Here is an 18332-nt window from a genome sequence, read left to right on the forward strand (position 1 = left end):
TACGATATATTATAACATGAAGTAAGTTTAACTGGACTCTCTGGGTCTTTGTCTGCCATCCCCACTGGTTTGCATATACCTTGAGAGCAGAAGTTATATGTATGTATTTGCTGATAGACTGAATGAATGCAAGTATAGTGTTTGGAAATTGATTCTTAAAGCCTAGTGTTTATTGCTCATTTCCGAGCTGCAAAGAAACAATCTGTTACTGTGTAAGTGACAAAGTGCAATTGTCAGCATCTGCCTGACAGTTCGGGTTAGGTTTGAAATCAAGGAGGTTAGAAAAAAGGGGTTGGTAGGTTTCTTTAGACTCTAACAGCCAATGTCCTGTGAGCACTGATGAGCCAGACGGAAACCCTCTGCAGCAAGTGTCAGGGAATATAGAGCAGTCTTCCACGCTGAAACAATTTGTTAGCATTTACAAGTTCCCATTTTTTGTATTTTAACTTCTAATTGGTTTCCTCTTTTGTGCTAAGAATGCCATCTGTCCCTTTGACAGGTTTTTGGATTGGGTACCACTTACCAGGAAATCTGACCATCATTGTAAGATTATTCTAAAGTGCCCATCCCAAACAGCCCTGTTTTAATAACTTCACAGAGAATCTCTACTATTCCTGTGAAGAGTTTTACCATTTTTCTGGCATAATTTCACCTTCACATTTTCTAGGAGTTCATCATATAATGTAAGGTACATGGACTTATTTCGATTCCAAATCTCATATCTGTTCCCTTGCAGTAAAAAGGATATTATTATTCCTATTTGCAGATGAGAATACTGATGCTCTGGAAGTAAATTTGTCTCAGATATGAAACAACATAGTATGAGGACATTAAACTTAATTTCTGAATCTAAACCCACTGCCCTATGGATATCATTTCCATTTTGTGGAATAGAAGCAGGAGTAGAGTTCATTATTCCTTTAGTGAACCAAAGAAACTGAGGCCAAAGGAAGTTAAATGACCAGTGTTATATGCTTCAACAATTAATTCACGACTTTGGGCTTCCCTGATGGCACATTTGGTAAAGAATCTGCTTATAATGCAGGAGACTGCCTATAATGTAGGAGATGATGGTTGATCCCCAGATTGGGAAGATCCCCTGGAAAAGGAAATGAAAGCCCACTCCAGTATTCTTGCGTGAAGAATCCCATGGACAGAGAAGCCTGGCAGGCTACAGTCCATGGGACCACAGAGAGTCGGACATAAATTAGGGACTAAATCACCACCTCCGATCCTGAAGGTCACCAATCCTCTCCCCATGGTCTTGTGCTTTCACTCGTACTATCTTACACTGCCTTGAGTTTGCATGACCTTCTTCCAAGGCCAAAGTTACTTGGGTTATGGACAAGCTAAGAGGGAGGGGAACTCCCTTCCCTAACAAGGGAAAGGGATTATTAGAGGAGAAAGAGACAAGATTATTAACTAGACCCACCCAGAAAATCGTAGCTCAGTTGGTAAAGAATCTGTCTACAGTGCAGGAGACCTGGGTTCAATCCCTGAGTCAGGAAGATCCCCTGGAGAAGGAAATGGCAACCCACTCTGTATTCTTGCCTGGAAAATTCCATGGACAGAGGAGCCTGGTGGGCTACAGTCCATGGAGTCACAAAGAGTCAGACACGACTGAGCCACACGTGGCCCTAAGTCAGCTCTTTGCATGAGGTGGCCAAAGTATTGGAGTTTCAGCTTCAACATCAGTCCTTCCAATGATTATTAAGGACTGATCTCCTTTAGGATGAACTGGTTGGATCTCTTTGCAGGCCAAGGGACTCTCAAGAGTATTCTCCAACACCACAGTTCAAAAGCACCAATTCTTCAGCACTCAGCTTTCTTTACAGTCCAACTCTCACATCCATATGTGACTACTGGAAAAACCATAGCCTTGGACTAGACTGTTGGCAAAGTAATGGCAAAGTAACTTAATCCTTATGGAATGCTAATTTAATTTAAAGACTTGAAATTAAGTCTAGGAGTGGCTGTCTGGATTGGCTCATCCAGCAGAGCTCAGTTGGCCTGTCTGTGGTGGGGAAGGCTCCTTCTACTCTGGAACTTGTAACCTTGTTAGAAGAGCCACACCTACACAAGAACCTGATAAAGAACACAGCTGGATTATGCTAGCTGGAAATCAACAATGAACAGAGATTTGGAGGGAAGAGTAGGGCTGGGGCTAAGAAGATCAGCATTCCTTCTTAGAGAGTCTCCAGGTGATTTTTGAGAATTTGAAGCAAAAAAGAGAACGACTTTCTAGGCCAGAAGTAGCAACGGGACCTGTCACTCACCACTGTTTAAATACAAGGAAACCCCTCACCCCATCCTACCCCCAGGCAGATATTAGAGTGGATCAGGGCTATAGGGCTTCCCAGGTGGTGCTAATGGTAAAGAACCCGCCTGCCAAAGCAGGAGACATTGAGATATGGGTTCGATCCCTGGGTCGGGAAGATCCCCTGGAGAAGGGCATAGCAACCCAGTTTAGTATTCTTGCCTGGAGAATCCCATGGACAGAGGAGCCTGGTGGGCTACAGTCCATGGGGTCACAAAGAGTTGGACATGAGTGAAGCAACTTAGCACTCACGCACGCATGGGCTATAGGGAATTTCTCCAGCATCCTAGGAAACTGAGATTTAACAAGAATCAATGAATGGGCAAATCAGCCATCAGTTATGTAACCACCGCAAGAGGTGTGAAAACTTCAGCTGAGGAAATCTGGACACACCCCACCAAACTAAATCAGTGAGATTGAAAAGTAGTCCTAGGAAAAAAAGATGGGACTTAGTAAGGGCTATTGTTTCTAAGGGGTGGTGCCAAACGGACTTGAAGACCAGATCTGCAGTCAGAATTCCTTGTGGTTCTTATGGGTTCACACTGAGACTGGGTTCCCCTCCATGCAAAAGCTCTGATGCTATTAAATCAAGTTTGTAGTCTACAGAGTGCAAGCTTCTTTGCCTCCCCCGCTCCTCCGAGCCTGGCCCTGAGCCACTTGCCTGTCTCCCTGGACAGTTTTCCCATCTCGCCTTTTGCTCTGCTCAGTCGCTTCAGTCGTGTCCGACTCTGTGCGACCCCATAGACGGCAGCCCACCAGGCTCCGCCGTCCCTGGGATTCTCCAGGCAAGAATACTGGAGTGGGTTGCCATTTCCTTCTCCAGTGCATGAAAGGGAAAAGTGAAAGTGAAGTCGCTCAGCCCTGTCCGACTCTTAGCGACCCCATGGACTGTAGCCTACCAGGCTCCTCCGTCCATGGGATTTTCCAACCAAGAGTACTGGAGTGGGGTGCCATTGCCTTCTCCGATCTCGCCTTTTAGCATTAAGTAAAACAGGTAAACAGGAATTCCAGCTCTATGGCAACGACCATCCCTGAAGCTTTTCGGAGTTTGCAAGCCAGTTTTACTCACCCTGTCTTCATGATTTCCCTAGGTCTCTGTAACATACTAAGCCTGAAAGAAGGCTTCCTAGTGGAAGGGGGATCTCTGAGCTGCCCCAAAGGACACGAAATCTGTCCTTGATGGGAGTACAGAGCCTGTTGGATACTTCTGATTTGCTAAATCTGTAATTAAATTACCGGCATTCAATGAAGATAATTTTTGTTTTATATATTATTGTGCCATTACCAATAAACTTCCCACCCCAAAACTCTCTCAATGTTGTATCTTAAATTTTCCTGCAGCCTCAGAAGTAAATGTCTAGTCTTGGGGACATCCAACATCATATACTCAAATGGCTTTGTTTGGCTTGCTTCTAATCTTAATCAAACCAATGCCATTTTGTTTCTTTGAACCCACTCTCAACTGACTCAGTTCAGCACTAGTTTGGTTTGAAAGAATGTCAACTAGCCTGGGAGACAAAAGAGAACTTTGGGGATCATATTAGGCTTCACCAAAGGATCTCTTACTTGCCCCAACTGGTCAGCTTAATGACGACCTTTCCTGGGAAGTAATAAAAACATTGTTTTGAAAAATAACCAAAATAAAAAATTATTCCACTGCTTCAAAAATATTGCATGAAGAGGAAATCTCCCTCCATCTGATTCCTTTCCTCAAAGTAAACCACTATTAACCAGTTGTTGCATATTACACCTAATTTGTTGCTGGGTTTATACAGATATGTCTAAATGCACAGATATCCAAAGTGGCAGAGTGCTGCCCAAGACCTTGTTTATTTCCCTTTATACTCATGGATACCTCCAAGTCAGTACCTGTAGATCTAACACATTATTTTCAGAGGCTGCACATTATTCAACTGCTTACATGTATTATAATAGATGCAACCATGTTCCTATGGAATGGATTTAGATTATTAGCAGTATTTTTGTTACTGAGGACAAGGCTGTAACACAGCTTCTTGTTTATGCATTTTGACCTATTTATTTTATTATTTCTTGTAACAATAGCGTGGATTTGGAAGACTGGGATTGCCTTTATTCTTCGAGCTAGAATGCCAACAGTGTAAGGAGGGTCCCCACCCCCCTCCCCAGCCTTGCCAACACTTGGGCCAATCTGCTAGACCAAAAAATGTTAATCTCCTTGAGATTTAATTTGCATTTCCTTGACTACTAGTGAAGCTGAGCATCTTTTCATATGTTTATGGACAATTTGCATTTCCTACTCAGTAAATTATCTACTCTTATCCTGGACCCAAGTTTCTATAGCGTTGCTTTTCTATTTTACGTGTAAGAGCTCTTTGTAGACATAGGATATGCTCTTTGTCTCTTATAGATGGGGCAAGTATTTTTCTATCACACCATTGTCTTTTGACTTCAGATGCGTTTTCAGTATAACTGAAAATTTTCATTGTTGTCAAATATGTTCCAATTTTCCGTCTGTGTTTCTGGGCTATCTGTCTTAGAATGCCACTCTACATTTCCTTTATTATCTTACTTTTTCCAATTGAAAACTTCAATTTAAGTTTCATTCATTCATTAAGTTGCTTAATTAATTCATTAGTAACTGGGCAAGTCAGGCAGCTAGCTTTATTCTAAATGAAGAGTCAGGAATTTTAAAAGCATTTAATCAGCAAAAATGTACACTTTGGCGGTGGAGGGGTGAGGTGGGCAGGAAAGGACCCATTAAGTTTCCTAGGAGAAACTGAGGTCCCTGAAGCTGGATCCAGATCTTTAACTCACAATCTGGGAAAAACATCTAGAGGTTTTTGATTGCCTAGCCAATCATGGGTTGGACTCCTCTGAATGTGCATGTGTGAGCGTGATTTAGCTGTTTTGTAAAGAAGGGATTTGTAGACGAAAACATTGTTCTCCCTCAAAAATCTCCTTATTTATAAACCAAATCCTGTGGACAACTTCATCCTGTCTGTTGGTCCATTTTAGATGTGTCTCCCTCAGCCCGTGACGAGCTCATTGAGGCTGTGCCTTCACTCATCTCTGTTCCGAGTGGATGCTGGCTGAACTTGTCTTCCAAGTCCTCTAAAGATTTATTTCGTGTGTGTCCATATAGTCTGAGAGCATTTCAACCTTTTAAAGAAGAATTTGAAGGTCTGCCTACAAGCAGACGGAAAACCAGCAGTAGCAAGATTTCTCCATGGACGAAGTCTTTTATCTTTCCATTTGCAAATGAAAGTACCAATAAATACTTGTAAAATTTTATCACTCTGTTAAACTTCAAATTCAGACTTGTCAGTAATTACTGGTTAGCATTAAAAGGATGAGATTAGAGATTGAGGTCCAGGAAGAATATACAATTTGCCTGGAGGCACAGAGTAACCGGGTCCCTTGTCTTCTCATTTTCTGCCGCATTTTGTCCCTCGACAAAGGACAAACGCTATGGTGAAGGGAACAGGTCAGGTGAGAGAGGACAAGGTAGGACTTTGTAGTGACAGGGGCCAACCTGATCTGTTGACAATTCCCCTGCCATGTCAGTAAAAAGGTGGGGCAGGCAATTCTGAGGTCCCTTCCTGGGGCTGCTGCCTTGATGGTGCGGTCATCACTCTTCTTTCCCTCTGTTGCTGACAAACAGAAACTCTCTCCGAAAAGCTGGCTGCTTCAGAAGGACTCATTCAGGGACCTCTGCCTTGAACGATACTCTACTGTAGTAGAGTATGGACAGGTATCTGCTTTGCGAGGCGGATGCCCCCTGGAGCAAGACGGACACAGGTAGGGTGAGGAAGACAGAGCCAGTTTCCTCTCCTTGTCTCGGGGGAAGCTGGCCTTAAATTCTCCCAGGCAAATATCATTACAAATGAAGGTAAGTGTTCTGAAGGAAAATCTGGGATGCTTGGGGAGAAAACAGCAGGAGGGCTTGGTTTAGATTAGGGAGTTAGGGAAAAGCATAAGTAGGGGGTATGAGTGGCTTTTGCAAGGGTTTAGAGCTTTACATATGGGAAGGAAATAATAATAATGAAAGTGTTTGGAAGGGCAGCTCATCCTCATTCATGGGTCACCTCCTAGGACTCGAGGAACCTGCCCCCTCCCCTTGAATTATGTAGGTATCCAGGGTAAGGACTGGGGAGTCTTCACAAATGCTAATAGGTGAGCATTTTACAGGCTGCCCCCTGCCCCTCCACATCCTCACCCGCAAATAGTTTGAATGTGGAGATGAATGGAGAGGATGATTGGCATTTCCAGTTCGGGAAAAAGGTGGAGAAGCTTTCCCACCCCCATCCCCAACGGGGGGGGGGGCAGGGCGGGGGGTGGAGGAAGGCAGGTTTCCCTGCCCCAAATCATCGTAGAGGAATTCTTCCAGGGGAAATACCTCTTCGTTGTGTATTTGGTTATTAAGGGGGCTGCCTGGGAGACGGGTTGTTCTGGGGAGTGTGGGTGCTAGAATCTTTAACCCTGTCGACCCTGCCTGCCAACACATCTGCAGGAAAGTTTGATCAGAGTGAACTGAAGATCTCATAGTGGTGGTGGGTTAGGAGAGCAGAGGTGAGGGTGTTCATTTCCAGGCAGGAATCTATCAGGGTCTGATAATTAACAATAGCTGACACTCAACACTCACCCCGCGCTGCTGGGCACCGTTCTCAGGTCTTTCAAAATTATTTCTCAATAACAGCCCTATGAGGTAAGCACCATTACTAACTCCATTTGGCAATTGAAGAAACCAAGGCATAAAGAGCCTTGAATAGTGACAGCAGCCTCTTACCTTTTGCCTCCAACAACCGGGAGCCAAGACTTCCCAGCCAGGGTTTGGGCTGCCGAAGTTGCGGACCACAACTCCTATGTGAACCTCATCCGCCTCCCCAGAATTCGGGAAATCCCTGGTTTTTGAAAGGCTAACTGAGGAGCCCGTGGGGACGTTTTGGGGGCCCTCCCGCCCATTCCCTGCGGAAGCGGGGCCGAGCCGCAACCCTCTCCTCTCTCTCGGTGGTGGGGAAAGGTTGACAGGGCGGCGGGAGGGCGCCCGTGGCCCCGTTCCGACCCCCGGAGACCAGGCCCAGCAGCTCCGCTTTCTGCGCGGTCTCCGCGAGGTGTCGCCTTCGGCCGAAGAAACCACCGCTGCGCCACCCTCGTCGCCCGCAGTTATTTATTTATTTATTTTCAAACAAGGGGGCGCCCCTCTCCTTTCAATTTAAAACTAGAAAAACCTCCGGCGGTCTCGTTCCTAAATGGGCGCGTCCTTTCCCTCCCACTTTGCACCCTGGCTCCCGCCTCCCTTCCGAGATCACCCACGAGCAACCACCCACTTCCCCGCCCTCCCCCCCACCCCGCCTCACTGCCCAGCTGGACGTTGGCCTCGCGCTCAGCTGCACACACGCGCCGTCGAAGCGGGGGCTGGGTTAGGAGCCTCTGAACTGTCCCCCACCACCTCCCGCCCCAACCCCGCAACCTCAACCAACACCCCCGGAGCCCTCCGGAAATTTTTTTTTTTTTTCAATGCCGAGCCATGGCCAGGCCCGCGGGTTGGGCGCAGCATTGCACAGCTCGACTCGCAGCTGGTCCGCAGAGTGCACCCGGTACAAGCCCGGGGGTCTAAAAGGGCGGGAGGAGCACGCTCCGGGCTTCCCAGCTTTGCAGCCTACGTTCTGCAAAGAAGAAAAGCAAGTGGCTTTTGGCGCGAAAGCCTTGGCGCCTCCCCTGATTTTTATGGAAATCAAGAGGGCGGGGTAAAGCCGCTCTCCTCTGCCTTTCTCCCTCCCCCTTGTCTGTGCCGCAGCCCCCTTCTCTCCCCGCCCCCCGGGTGTGTCAGATTTTTCAGTTAATAATATCCCCCGAGCTTCAAAGCGCAGCCAGTGACAGTCATCTGTCTGGACGCGTTGGGTGGATGCGGGGGGCTCCTGGGAACTGGGTTGGAGCCGAGCTCGCGCTAGCCAGGCGCAAGCGCGCACGGACTGCAGCCACCCGAGGACCACCCCCCGCCCCTGGCCACCCGGGGACCCCCGTACAGAATCGCCTCCGGATCCCCGGCAGTCGGCGGGAGGTAAGAACCGGCGCCTCGGGAGCGGCGAGCGCGGCGGGAAGGCAAGCCCTGGACGGGGATCACGGCTGACGCACCGGGGGCCCGAATATGCCCGGGGGACTGCTTCCGAAACAAAACCATCTCGGGGTTTTCCCTGAAAAGCCAGTTCCAGTCCCGAAGGCTCCAGGACTGGAGAGACCCGCCCTAATCCCTCTACTGCCCTTGCCAGGGGGGTGTAATGGCTTCATCGAAAGGAAATTCACCCTTCTCTAGAACGTTTGTCTGCATCTGAGCTGACGGGGAGCCAGTGCGTCCCCACCCCGAAACTGGGTTCGTCTCCAAAGGGTGCCCCCAGAGGAAGACGAAGGGGGTTCAGCAGGGCGAGGCCGTCGCGGTGGTAATCTGGGTCACGGCTGCTCCAGCTCGGAGGAGACAGCGGCTCTCTGCGAGACCCTCCCCGCGCTGGTGCCCCTGAACCGTTCCCAGGAACTGGGGTTCAGCCTCTCTCAGGAAGAGGGCGTACTTGGGGGTTTGGAGCAGCGGGGGTGGGGTTAGAGAGGTTCAGAATCAGCTATTGGCAGTACTCTGCCTGCAGCCAGTGACTGCTGGGGGCGTCTCATCAAATTTTTTTTTTTGGTGGGGGAGGGATTCGGGATTGGGGTGCCTGTTGTTGCTCTCGGTCTAGAGAAAGGATTTTTCCATTTGCAAAGTTGCCTGAATACCCCCCTCCCCGCCCCCACCCCCTATTGCTTGCGGTCTGGAGGTGGCAATTTTACAAAGGAGGAATTGAGGGTACTCTAAATCCTATACCCAGTTGCTGGGTTGGAGGCCTGGGCTTCCTCTGAGCAGCTGGCCCTACTTAGGTGCCACCGGGGCTGCCTGCGAGCTGGTGGGAGCTAGAATTCTGCAGCCTTGAACAGCCCCTTCCCCCAGGCAGTGCCTGGTGTGAATGAAATGGCAGTTTCCAAAGTTGCAGAGCCAGGCCACCACCCCCCGTATCTGCATGCCCCCTCCCACCCCTGTCGTAGACAGCTTGTACACAAAAGGAGGGAGGGAGAGAGCGAGAGACACAACTTCCTCCACCTTCGGGAGCGCTGGGCTGAGTGGGGGGCTTGGAGAGGAGATTGAGGAACCGAGGAAGAGGGGGTGACCGCTGCCTGTCGCCCCCCGCCACCCCACCCCCCACCCCGCATCCGGCTCCGCTTGCCAACCCTCTCCTGGTGTGTCTGTCGGTTGCAGTGTTGGAGGTTGGCGCGGGCCCCCGCCCTCCACGCCCCCCACGGGAAGGAAGCATCCCCCGAACTAAAAAGAGCGGAGCGGAAAGAAGCCCTCATTCGGGGGCCAGAAGGCGAGCCGATGCCGAGCTGCACCGCGTCCACCATGCCGGGCATGATCTGCAAGAACCCAGACCTCGAGTTTGACTCGCTGCAGCCCTGCTTCTACCCGGACGAAGATGACTTCTACTTCGGCGGCCCCGACTCGACCCCCCCGGGGGAGGACATCTGGAAGAAGTTTGAGCTGTTGCCCACGCCCCCGCTGTCGCCCAGCCGTGCCTTCCCGGAGCACAGCCCCGAGCCCCCGAACTGGGCCACCGAGATGCTGCTGCCCGAGGCCGACCTGTGGGGCAACCCGGCCGAGGAGGACGCGTTCGGCCTGGGGGGTCTGGGCGGTCTCACTCCCAACCCGGTCATCCTCCAGGACTGCATGTGGAGCGGCTTCTCGGCCCGCGAGAAGCTGGAGCGCGCCGTGAGTGAGAAGCTGCAGCACGGCCGGCCGCCCGCCGCGGGGCCCGCAGCTCCGGCCCCGGGCGCCCCCAGCCCCCCGGGCCGCGGGCACGGCGCCGCGGCTGCGGGGCCGGGCCGCCCCGGGGCCTCCCTGCCCGCCGAGCTCGCCCACCCGGCCGCCGAGTGCGTGGATCCCGCCGTGGTCTTCCCGTTCCCGGTGAATAAGCGCGAGCCCGCGCCCGTGCCCGCCTCCCCGGCCGGTGCCCCAGCGGCAGGCGCCGCCGTCGCTTCGGGGGCGGGCGCTGCAGCCCCGGCGGCCGCCCCGGTAGTCGCCCTTCCGCGCACCGGCGGCCGCCTGGCCAGCGCCAGTGACCACAAGGCCCTCAGCACCTCCGGAGAGGACACCCTGAGCGACTCAGGTAAAGCGGGAGCCAGGGTCCGGCTGCCTCCTTGGGGCGCTGGGGCTGGGGTGCCCCCACCCACCCACGGTTTGTGGTTCAAGAGTTCTGGCTTTGGGAGAGAGTGTTTTAGATACAGTGCTGATGGCTGAGAGGTTAGGTTTTTTCCCAAGCCGATCCCCAGGGTTTGAAGGAGAGGGTGAGTGAAAGCTGTGTTCTCCAGCCTCATCTTAACTGAAGTTCCTTCAGCTCCCTCCGGGAGCCTGACTCCATCACTAGCCCCTACCCGGTCCCGCATCTCTCTCGGCAGCGTGCCCTCCGAGGGGGGGAAATTAGGAAAAGTTGAGTGGTTAAAGCCGAGTTGCAGTTCAGGGGGCCGCAGGCTGCACTGCTTGGACAGAAACCTGTTAGTCCAAGGGGTGAAAAAGGACTGAGACAGGTCAGGGGTGGAGAGACGCCCTATAAAGGGCAAGCCTGTGCAAAATCCTATTAAGGGTGCAGGAAGTTAAGGGGCATTGCACAAATCGCGAGTACCGATTTTATTTTTTATTTTTTCAAACCTCCGTACTCTTCCCCACCTTCCCTCTCCCTGGGTGGTGGGCTATTTGCTCCTGGTCGGTCGCCAGCAGGCGGCGATATGCTGGCCGGCGGGCGGGCGAGGATCGGAAAGGCTCGGGGTGGTGGGGCCACCCCCCCTCTCTTCATTGAGCAGCTGGCGGCAAGTACCACAGCGGTTGTGTGCGTTCTCAAGGGGCGGCCTCCTTACAGTGTGCAGTGAAAACCGGCCGAGTTTTGTCTTCTAGCCAGAATCCTAGGACTAATTTCAGATCCGAGTGGTTTTCTGTAACCCAGTGCCCTTCAGAGGTGAGGGCCGGCGCTTAGCCGGCAGTCTAGGAATGCACACACCCTGGAGCACTCATTGATTAGTTCTATTGTGTGCCTGCTGCTGAAACTGATGGGTAGGGTTAAAACCAAGATTTTGCCTGGAAGTGAAGCACTCTACCCAAATACTGGAATAGCTTTTGTCCCTGGAGCTGGGAGCCTTGGACCTTGAAATCCAGTGTTTTCAGAATACAGATGCATAAAAAGCCTAAATTTCCTTTGGGGCTGAGGACAGGTTGGTCCCAGGCTCCTGGAAGGAAACTTGGTGATAAGCCTCCAGTTTGAACGGGTCTGTCCCTTTAATGTCTGTGCCTTGACAGCTTTCGGTGAGGAAGCACTTCCTTCCAACAGCTGTCTTCTTGGCAGAAAACCAAAACATTGGCTTAAAGGGACCCACAGACTGGAACAGCCTCACATTTCGGCTTTAGAGCAAATCCCACAATTGTTCAGCTTTCCGGTCCCCTTCAGATCAAACCGAAGGTGTGTTTTGATTTTCATGCTTGCATTTTAAACAATAATTTTCTATCCGAGCCTGGTAGTAAATGAAGGGGGGGGGGGCTGGGAAATGGACACATGATGCTACACGTTCTTGTGGCTGTTGGTGGTGACTATGAGAAGAGGTGCCCCGCTATTTGGGTTTAGAGGTCTGATGGATTACAACTTTGCAATTAAGGTTTAATCTTTGTTAGTTGAAAAACTGCTTACTATATAGAACTCATGTTCATGGAAGACAAGATATTTTTCTTCCTTAGTTAATTAAATTGTTCTTAAGTTTATTTGACTTAAAAATCAAACTCTGTCATGTGTAAGTAGTGGCTAGCTGAGGCTCCTAAAATGAGAAGTGTCAGTTTAGTATGGAGATGGAAATATAAATAAGTCTACGGGGCAGACTAGCGACGATGATGAAAGCTTACTGTTTATTGAGCTTCTGTCTGTATGTTATCCGTTCAACTCAACCTATGGTGTCATTCCCCATTTCATTGACGGGGAAACTGTGATGAAGCCAGGATTCTGTCTTGACTCCAAAGCCAAGGTTCTTTCTGTTTCTGCCACCCACTCAAGCTTGAATGGAGGATGAGGATGGGGAGGGAAAACGTATATACATCTCTGTTCAGAGACTGATGCTGATGGATCAGTAATAGCAGACCATGTGCTGGGGCCTACATTGTGAGACTGTATATTTCATTCCTATGTGCCTCACCGTGAGAATAACTCTCGTCTTGTTCTCAAAGATGATGAAGACGAGGAGGAGGAAGATGAAGAGGAGGAGATCGACGTGGTGACCGTGGAGAAACGGCGGTCGTCCTCCAGCAGCAAGGCTGTCACCACCTTCACCATCACCGTGCGTCCCAAGAGCGCAGCCCTGGGCCCTGGGAGGGCTGCGTCAGGGGAGCTGATCCTCAAACGCTGCGTCCCCATCCACCAGCAGCACAACTACGCCGCCCCGTCGCCCTACATGGAGAGCGAGGAGGCGCCCCCCCAGAAGAAGATCAAGAGCGAAGCCTCCCCACGGCCCCTCAAAAGCGTCCCCCCACCCAAGGCTAAGAGCTTGAGCCCCCGCAACTCTGACTCGGAGGACAGCGAGCGCCGTCGGAACCACAACATCCTGGAACGCCAGCGCCGCAACGACCTGCGGTCCAGCTTTCTCACGCTCAGGGACCACGTGCCAGAGCTGGTGAAGAACGAGAAGGCCGCCAAGGTGGTCATCTTGAAAAAGGCCACCGAGTACGTCCACTCCCTCCAGGCCGAGGAGCACCAGCTTCTGCTGGAGAAGGAGAAGCTGCAGGCCAGACAGCAGCAGTTGCTAAAGAAAATTGAACACGCTCGGACTTGCTGAACTCATCTCAGAACTGGACAGTCACTGCCACTTTGCACATTTTGATTTTTTTTTTTTTTTTAAACAAACCTTATGTTGACATTAAGAATGTTGGTTTACTTTCAAATCGGTCCCCCATCGAGTTCCGATCTGGGGTGGGGAGCAGGAGACGAAGGGTCCTACCAGGACCTGCATTGATGGGATGCTGGTGACCCTGGCGGCTTTCCTGTGCGTCACTTCTGAGACAGCGGTTGAAGCCTGTGACCGTTGGGAGCCTTCTGGGGCTGTTGAAGTCACCTTGTTTGTTCCAAGTTTCCAGACAGAAAGTCATTCCTTCTTTTTAAAATGGTGCTTAAGTTCTAGCCGATGCCACGTGGGGGTTTGCCACTGATACCCCTGGGGAACATTTCTGTAAATACCATGGACACACCTGCCTTTTTGTATACGTCCTGGGTAATGAGAGGTGGCTTTTGCGGCCAGTATTAGACTGGAAGTTCACACCTAAGTACTGTAATACCTCAATGTTTGAGGAGCATGTTTTGTATACAAATATATTGTTAATCTCTGTTATGTACTGTACTAATTCTTACACTGCCTGTATACTTTAGTATGATGCTGATACATAACTAAATTTGATACTTATATTTTCGTATGAAAATGAGTTGTGAAAGTTTTGAGTAGATATTACTTTATCACTTTTTGAACTAAGAAACTTTTGTAAAGAAATTTACTATATATATATGCCTTTTTCCTAGCCTGTTTCTTCCTGTTAATGTATTTGTTCATGTTTGGTGCATAGAACTGGGTAAATGCAAAGTTCTGTGTTTAATTTCTTCAAAATGTATATATTTAGTGCTGCATCTTATAGCACTTTGAAATACCTCATGTTTATGAAAATAAATAGCAATTAAATGATGCAATATTTTTTTTCCTTAATAGCAATGGTTAAACTCTTACCTTGTAAGCAACGATTGTAAAGAGCACATAATCTAGAGAGGGAAGTTGGTTTCCACAGATAAGTCATTTTATACCTGTACAGTCCTGGCTAGGGAGGGGCCATTGTCCCCCATTGGTGGGGAGGATACTGAGCTTAGGAAGGTTATGAGCTTTCTCCCAAATTACACAATATCAATACGTTATTAGTGATTATATGTGCTAGCAATAGCATCGCATAGTTTACAAAACACTTTCCTATGTTGTCACTAGGTCGTATCTGACTCTGCGACCCCATGGACTACAGCGCGCCAGGCTTCCCTCTCCTTCACTGTCTCCTGGAGTTTGCTCAAATTCATGTCCCTTGAGTCAGTGATGCTATCTAACCATCTCATCCTTTGCCACCCTCTTCTCCTTTTGGCTTCAATCTTTCCCAGCATCAGGGTCCTTTTAACTAAACAGCTGGGACATCAGATTCTTTAGAATGAGAAGTAAAATTAAGGCCCCAAGTTCTGTGAATTGGTTGTGTTTGGTGTTAGTAACCTTTGTCCTGTTAGCTGATGGCTTTATATTTTGGCATAGAGTATATGTAGTTGGCCTCCAAGAAGAAAGCTCTGGTCAGAATTTACTAAGCTAAGGCATTATAGCTGAATAAGGGTGGAATTGGTCCTTCCCCTCAAAAAGCTAACTGATGTGTGGTATGATAGCTGTGTGGCCCCAATCAAGTGCCCCATCCCTTCAGGAGAGGCACTGGGGTATGAGTGTAGCTCTGTCCACTTGACACTCCTGTTAGTTTGGACTACCCTGTGGAAGCAGCATTAACCTTTGCAGGTTCTGGAGTCTGGGGAACGGGGATGGCAATGAAGCTAGGAGGCAATTTCACAGTTTTCCTCGTGGGAGGTGATGTCCTTGTTGAGGAGGCATTCAGCTTCTCAGAACAAAGCCTACAAATACATCTCTTAGGTGAGGGTGCTATTCAAGGCTATTTCTCTAAGGTTTCATTCATCTCAGATAGGAGCTTTGTACTAAAAAGACCTGCTCAGAAGAAAACAAGTCTAGGAATGAGAAAGGGCTTTGCTTGCCTAGGACATGTGGGTCTCCAGCTGCTTTGGCCATTTTACAAAGTCCAGTGCAGTTTAGAATTTGAGGTCCTCCCCCACCCCTGCCGGCTTTCAGCCACATTTCCTAAGAGGTTGGTGGTATTGCCAATGGTCAGACCATGTTGAAATCTTTTTACTCCTTAATCTCCCTCCTTGCCCCCATCCCCACACTAGAAAGTAACACCCTTTGAGAGCCCTTTTTGAATTGTCATTCAAAAAGACTTCACATCTATTTGCATTTTACTGGCTCCAAATCTCCCTGCAGTCTCTGTATTTTGTCTGTACCCATGAGCCAAGAGACCTCAGATTTTTGAAACTCAACTCAGTCATCCCAATTTCTGTTTGTTGCGATACCATAAGGTGCATACGGAAGTGTTTCAGATGAGCTGGAACTCCAGCCCTGGAGGAGGTTAAACCATTGAGATGAATGAGGCCCTAGACTGGCATTCCTACCAGGCTTCATTTTTGCTCTGACTGCTGGGAATCTCAGAGCCAAATTCCGTTCTGTTCAGGGCCAAACTTGACATACCTAGTGCCCATTCTCTCTTCTAAATGTTTATGATCTGTTTTTCATTGTTAGTTTAATGACCTTTTTAATAATGTTCTTTATGCTACCTTAAAGAGAACTTTGCTTTAGGTGGATCAAAAATATGTATTAAAATATTAAAACTAAAATAAAACACCTCTTATTTGCCATTGGGAAAGTGCCACCCAATTTAGCTCTGCAATTATCTAAAAAGTAATTGCTGTAGTCACAGAAGAATTGAACCACTCCTTTCAATAACATGAGAGACCCTCTTTGCATTCCAAGAGCAGTTTTGAGACTGTTTGAGAAACCACTCTGTACTGGTTAGATCAATAAATCATAGGACTTGGAGGGATTGAGGAGGTCATCTCGTTGCATTACTTCATTTTATGGAATGGGGTCACGGGACCCCACATCAAATTAGTGGCATAACCTGGGACTGGAATTTGCTGATAATCAGCCCCATGTTCTTCCCATGCTATTGGCTTTCCCCACACTCACATGGTGGCTTCCTTACCTCCTGGCTCACTGATCCATCTACAGAGTGTTTCCATATTAGTCCTAGCTAGCTCACCCTGCACAAAAACTTCCAGCACTTCCCCACCACTTGCAGAAGTGGTCCCCAGACTTTTTTGGCACTAGGGATGGATTTCATGGAAGACAATTTTTCCACTGATTGAGATTGGGAGGGATGGTTTCAGGATGATTCAAGTGCATTACATTTATTGTGCATTTTATTTCTAATTTAATGCTGCTCCTGATCTGGCAGGAGGTACCAGTCCAAGGCCTGGAGGTTGGGGATCTCTGACTGATTAAGTCCAAATCTTCAGCCCAGCTCATGAGGCTGCTTCCACCCTGGACACCAGCTCCATCATCCCTCTCCCTCCACAGACACCCCTCCTTCCAACCACACACTCATGGTCTCTCACCTCTGACTGTCCCACTATATTCCTTACTCTTGGGTTACCCAGTTTCCGTTTATTGAAATATTTTTCAACCTTGAATGGCAAATGCAACGTCACCTCCCTCAAGGAGCATTTCTCATATCTGAGGTGGAAGGTGGGGGGTGGGTGTTCAGCTCCTAACCCCTCATTACCTCTGAAGAGAGAACAGCTGTCCTCATCACCCTCCTGGACATCCTTGACCATTAAGTGAAAGTTGCTCAGTCGTGTCTGACTCTTTGTGACCCCATGGTCTATACAGTCCATGGAATTCTCCAGGCCAGAATATTGGAGTGGGTAGCCGATCCCTTCTCCAGGGGATCTTCCCAACCCAGGGATCGAACCAGGGTCTCTTACATTGCAGGCAGATTCTTTACCAGCTGAGCTACCTCCCTTATAGCAAGTACAGCATTCTGTCTACCTCTGATTCTTCAGCCCTGGCCAGATGGCTGACAGGTGACAGGGCCTTGGCAGAAGCTGGTAGAAGAGCTGATGGCTGAGTAGGCAGCAGAGGAAGGAACGCAGTGAGAACCATCATGGAATGCCTCCTGCCAACGGGGTTCCCAAGCTCTTGGGCTAACTCCTGTCAGGGAAGCACATCCACTGGGCATCACTGAACACTGGAAACTGACTACTGGAAGTGAAAATAAAACACACACGGAGGCCTGTCTTCAGGGAGCCCACAGTCTGGAATCAAGTCCTTGGTGGGAAGTGTATATGGTTGATCCAAAGTCTGTGAGGGGTCCCGTGGCTGAATCCGGTTCCTCCAGGCTCCCAGTATGGAGCTTGCTATTGGAGGGAGCTGGTTTGCTGGTCTACCGTGGGCCTAAGAAGTCTTTACACTTGTCTGAGGCCACAGGTCCCCTGTGCTGTAGTGACAGTGGTTCCGATCCTCTCACCTCTGTGTAGCATCAGAGAGATCACCCAAATTTTTATAACTGAGTCTCACAATTCTCCAGGAGTGCTGGCTGGTTCATTCTATACCTGTGTTGGGAACTGGGTCTTTTGGGTTTGACTTTTTCATCCCCATGATGGCTGTCTTTTGAAAATCCTGATTTGGGTTGGGTTTGAATTGTCTTTAGAATCAGAGGTTATTATATTTGAAAATGGTTTACCTGATGGCTCAGATGGTAAAGAAGCTGCCTGCAGTGCAGGAGAACCAGGTTCAATCCCTGGGTCAGGAAGATCCCCTGGAGAAGGAAATGGCATCCCACTCCAGGATCCTTGCCTGGAGAATTCCATGGACAGAGGAGCCTGGTGGGCTACGGTCCATGGGGTCACAAAGTCAGAGACGACTGAGTGACTAACACTAGAAGCCATTAAGCTCGGTGTCCCATTTCAGAGGTGGAACACTGGATAAGAAAGTAGTAGATGGTCTGCTCACTTTTCTTTTTCCTTTCTTCCTTTCTCTCCCTCCCATCCTCCTCCCTTCCTTTTGTTCCTTCTCTCTTTCATAGCAAACATTTACTTCACACCCACCAAGCACAGATTCAGGAGCTTGGGAGACATCAGTGAATAAGAGACATAACTCCCCCAAATCCATGATTTAGGGAGCTTATATTCTCAGAGAGAGTGACAACAGTAAAAAAGAAAGAAAATAATCAACTAAATTAAATAACATTGAATAAGGTGGTGAATGCTGTGAAAGTAGAACAGGATGGAGGAATTCTAAG

At 49.1% G+C, this 18332-nt stretch overlaps 1 protein-coding gene and 1 long non-coding RNA gene across 2 annotated transcripts; one reads left to right on the plus strand and one right to left on the minus strand.

Moving 5' to 3' along the window:
* Positions 1 to 4982: 4982 nt before the first annotated feature.
* Positions 4983 to 7396, minus strand: LOC145544417 (uncharacterized). The gene is made up of 2 exons (XR_014081410.1): positions 7086 to 7396; positions 4983 to 6217 (listed from the first exon to the last, which is right to left on the minus strand). It is a non-coding gene; the product is annotated as an uncharacterized LOC145544417 (long non-coding RNA).
* Positions 7397 to 8173: 777 nt separating this feature from the next.
* Positions 8174 to 14079, plus strand: MYCN (MYCN proto-oncogene, bHLH transcription factor). The gene is made up of 3 exons (XM_081483251.1): positions 8174 to 8360; positions 9579 to 10482; positions 12576 to 14079. The coding sequence occupies exons 1-3, from the start codon at positions 8205 to 8207 to the stop codon at positions 13178 to 13180; spliced, it is 1665 nt and encodes a 554-aa protein (XP_081339377.1). The 5' UTR covers positions 8174 to 8204; the 3' UTR covers positions 13181 to 14079.
* Positions 14080 to 18332: the final 4253 nt, after the last annotated feature.

Source organism: Giraffa tippelskirchi, chromosome 4, assembly GCF_054371585.1.
Source record: "Giraffa tippelskirchi isolate mGirTip1 chromosome 4, T2T-mGirTip1v1.2.pri, whole genome shotgun sequence".
In the NCBI taxonomy this organism is placed as follows: domain Eukaryota; kingdom Metazoa; phylum Chordata; class Mammalia; order Artiodactyla; family Giraffidae; genus Giraffa; species Giraffa tippelskirchi.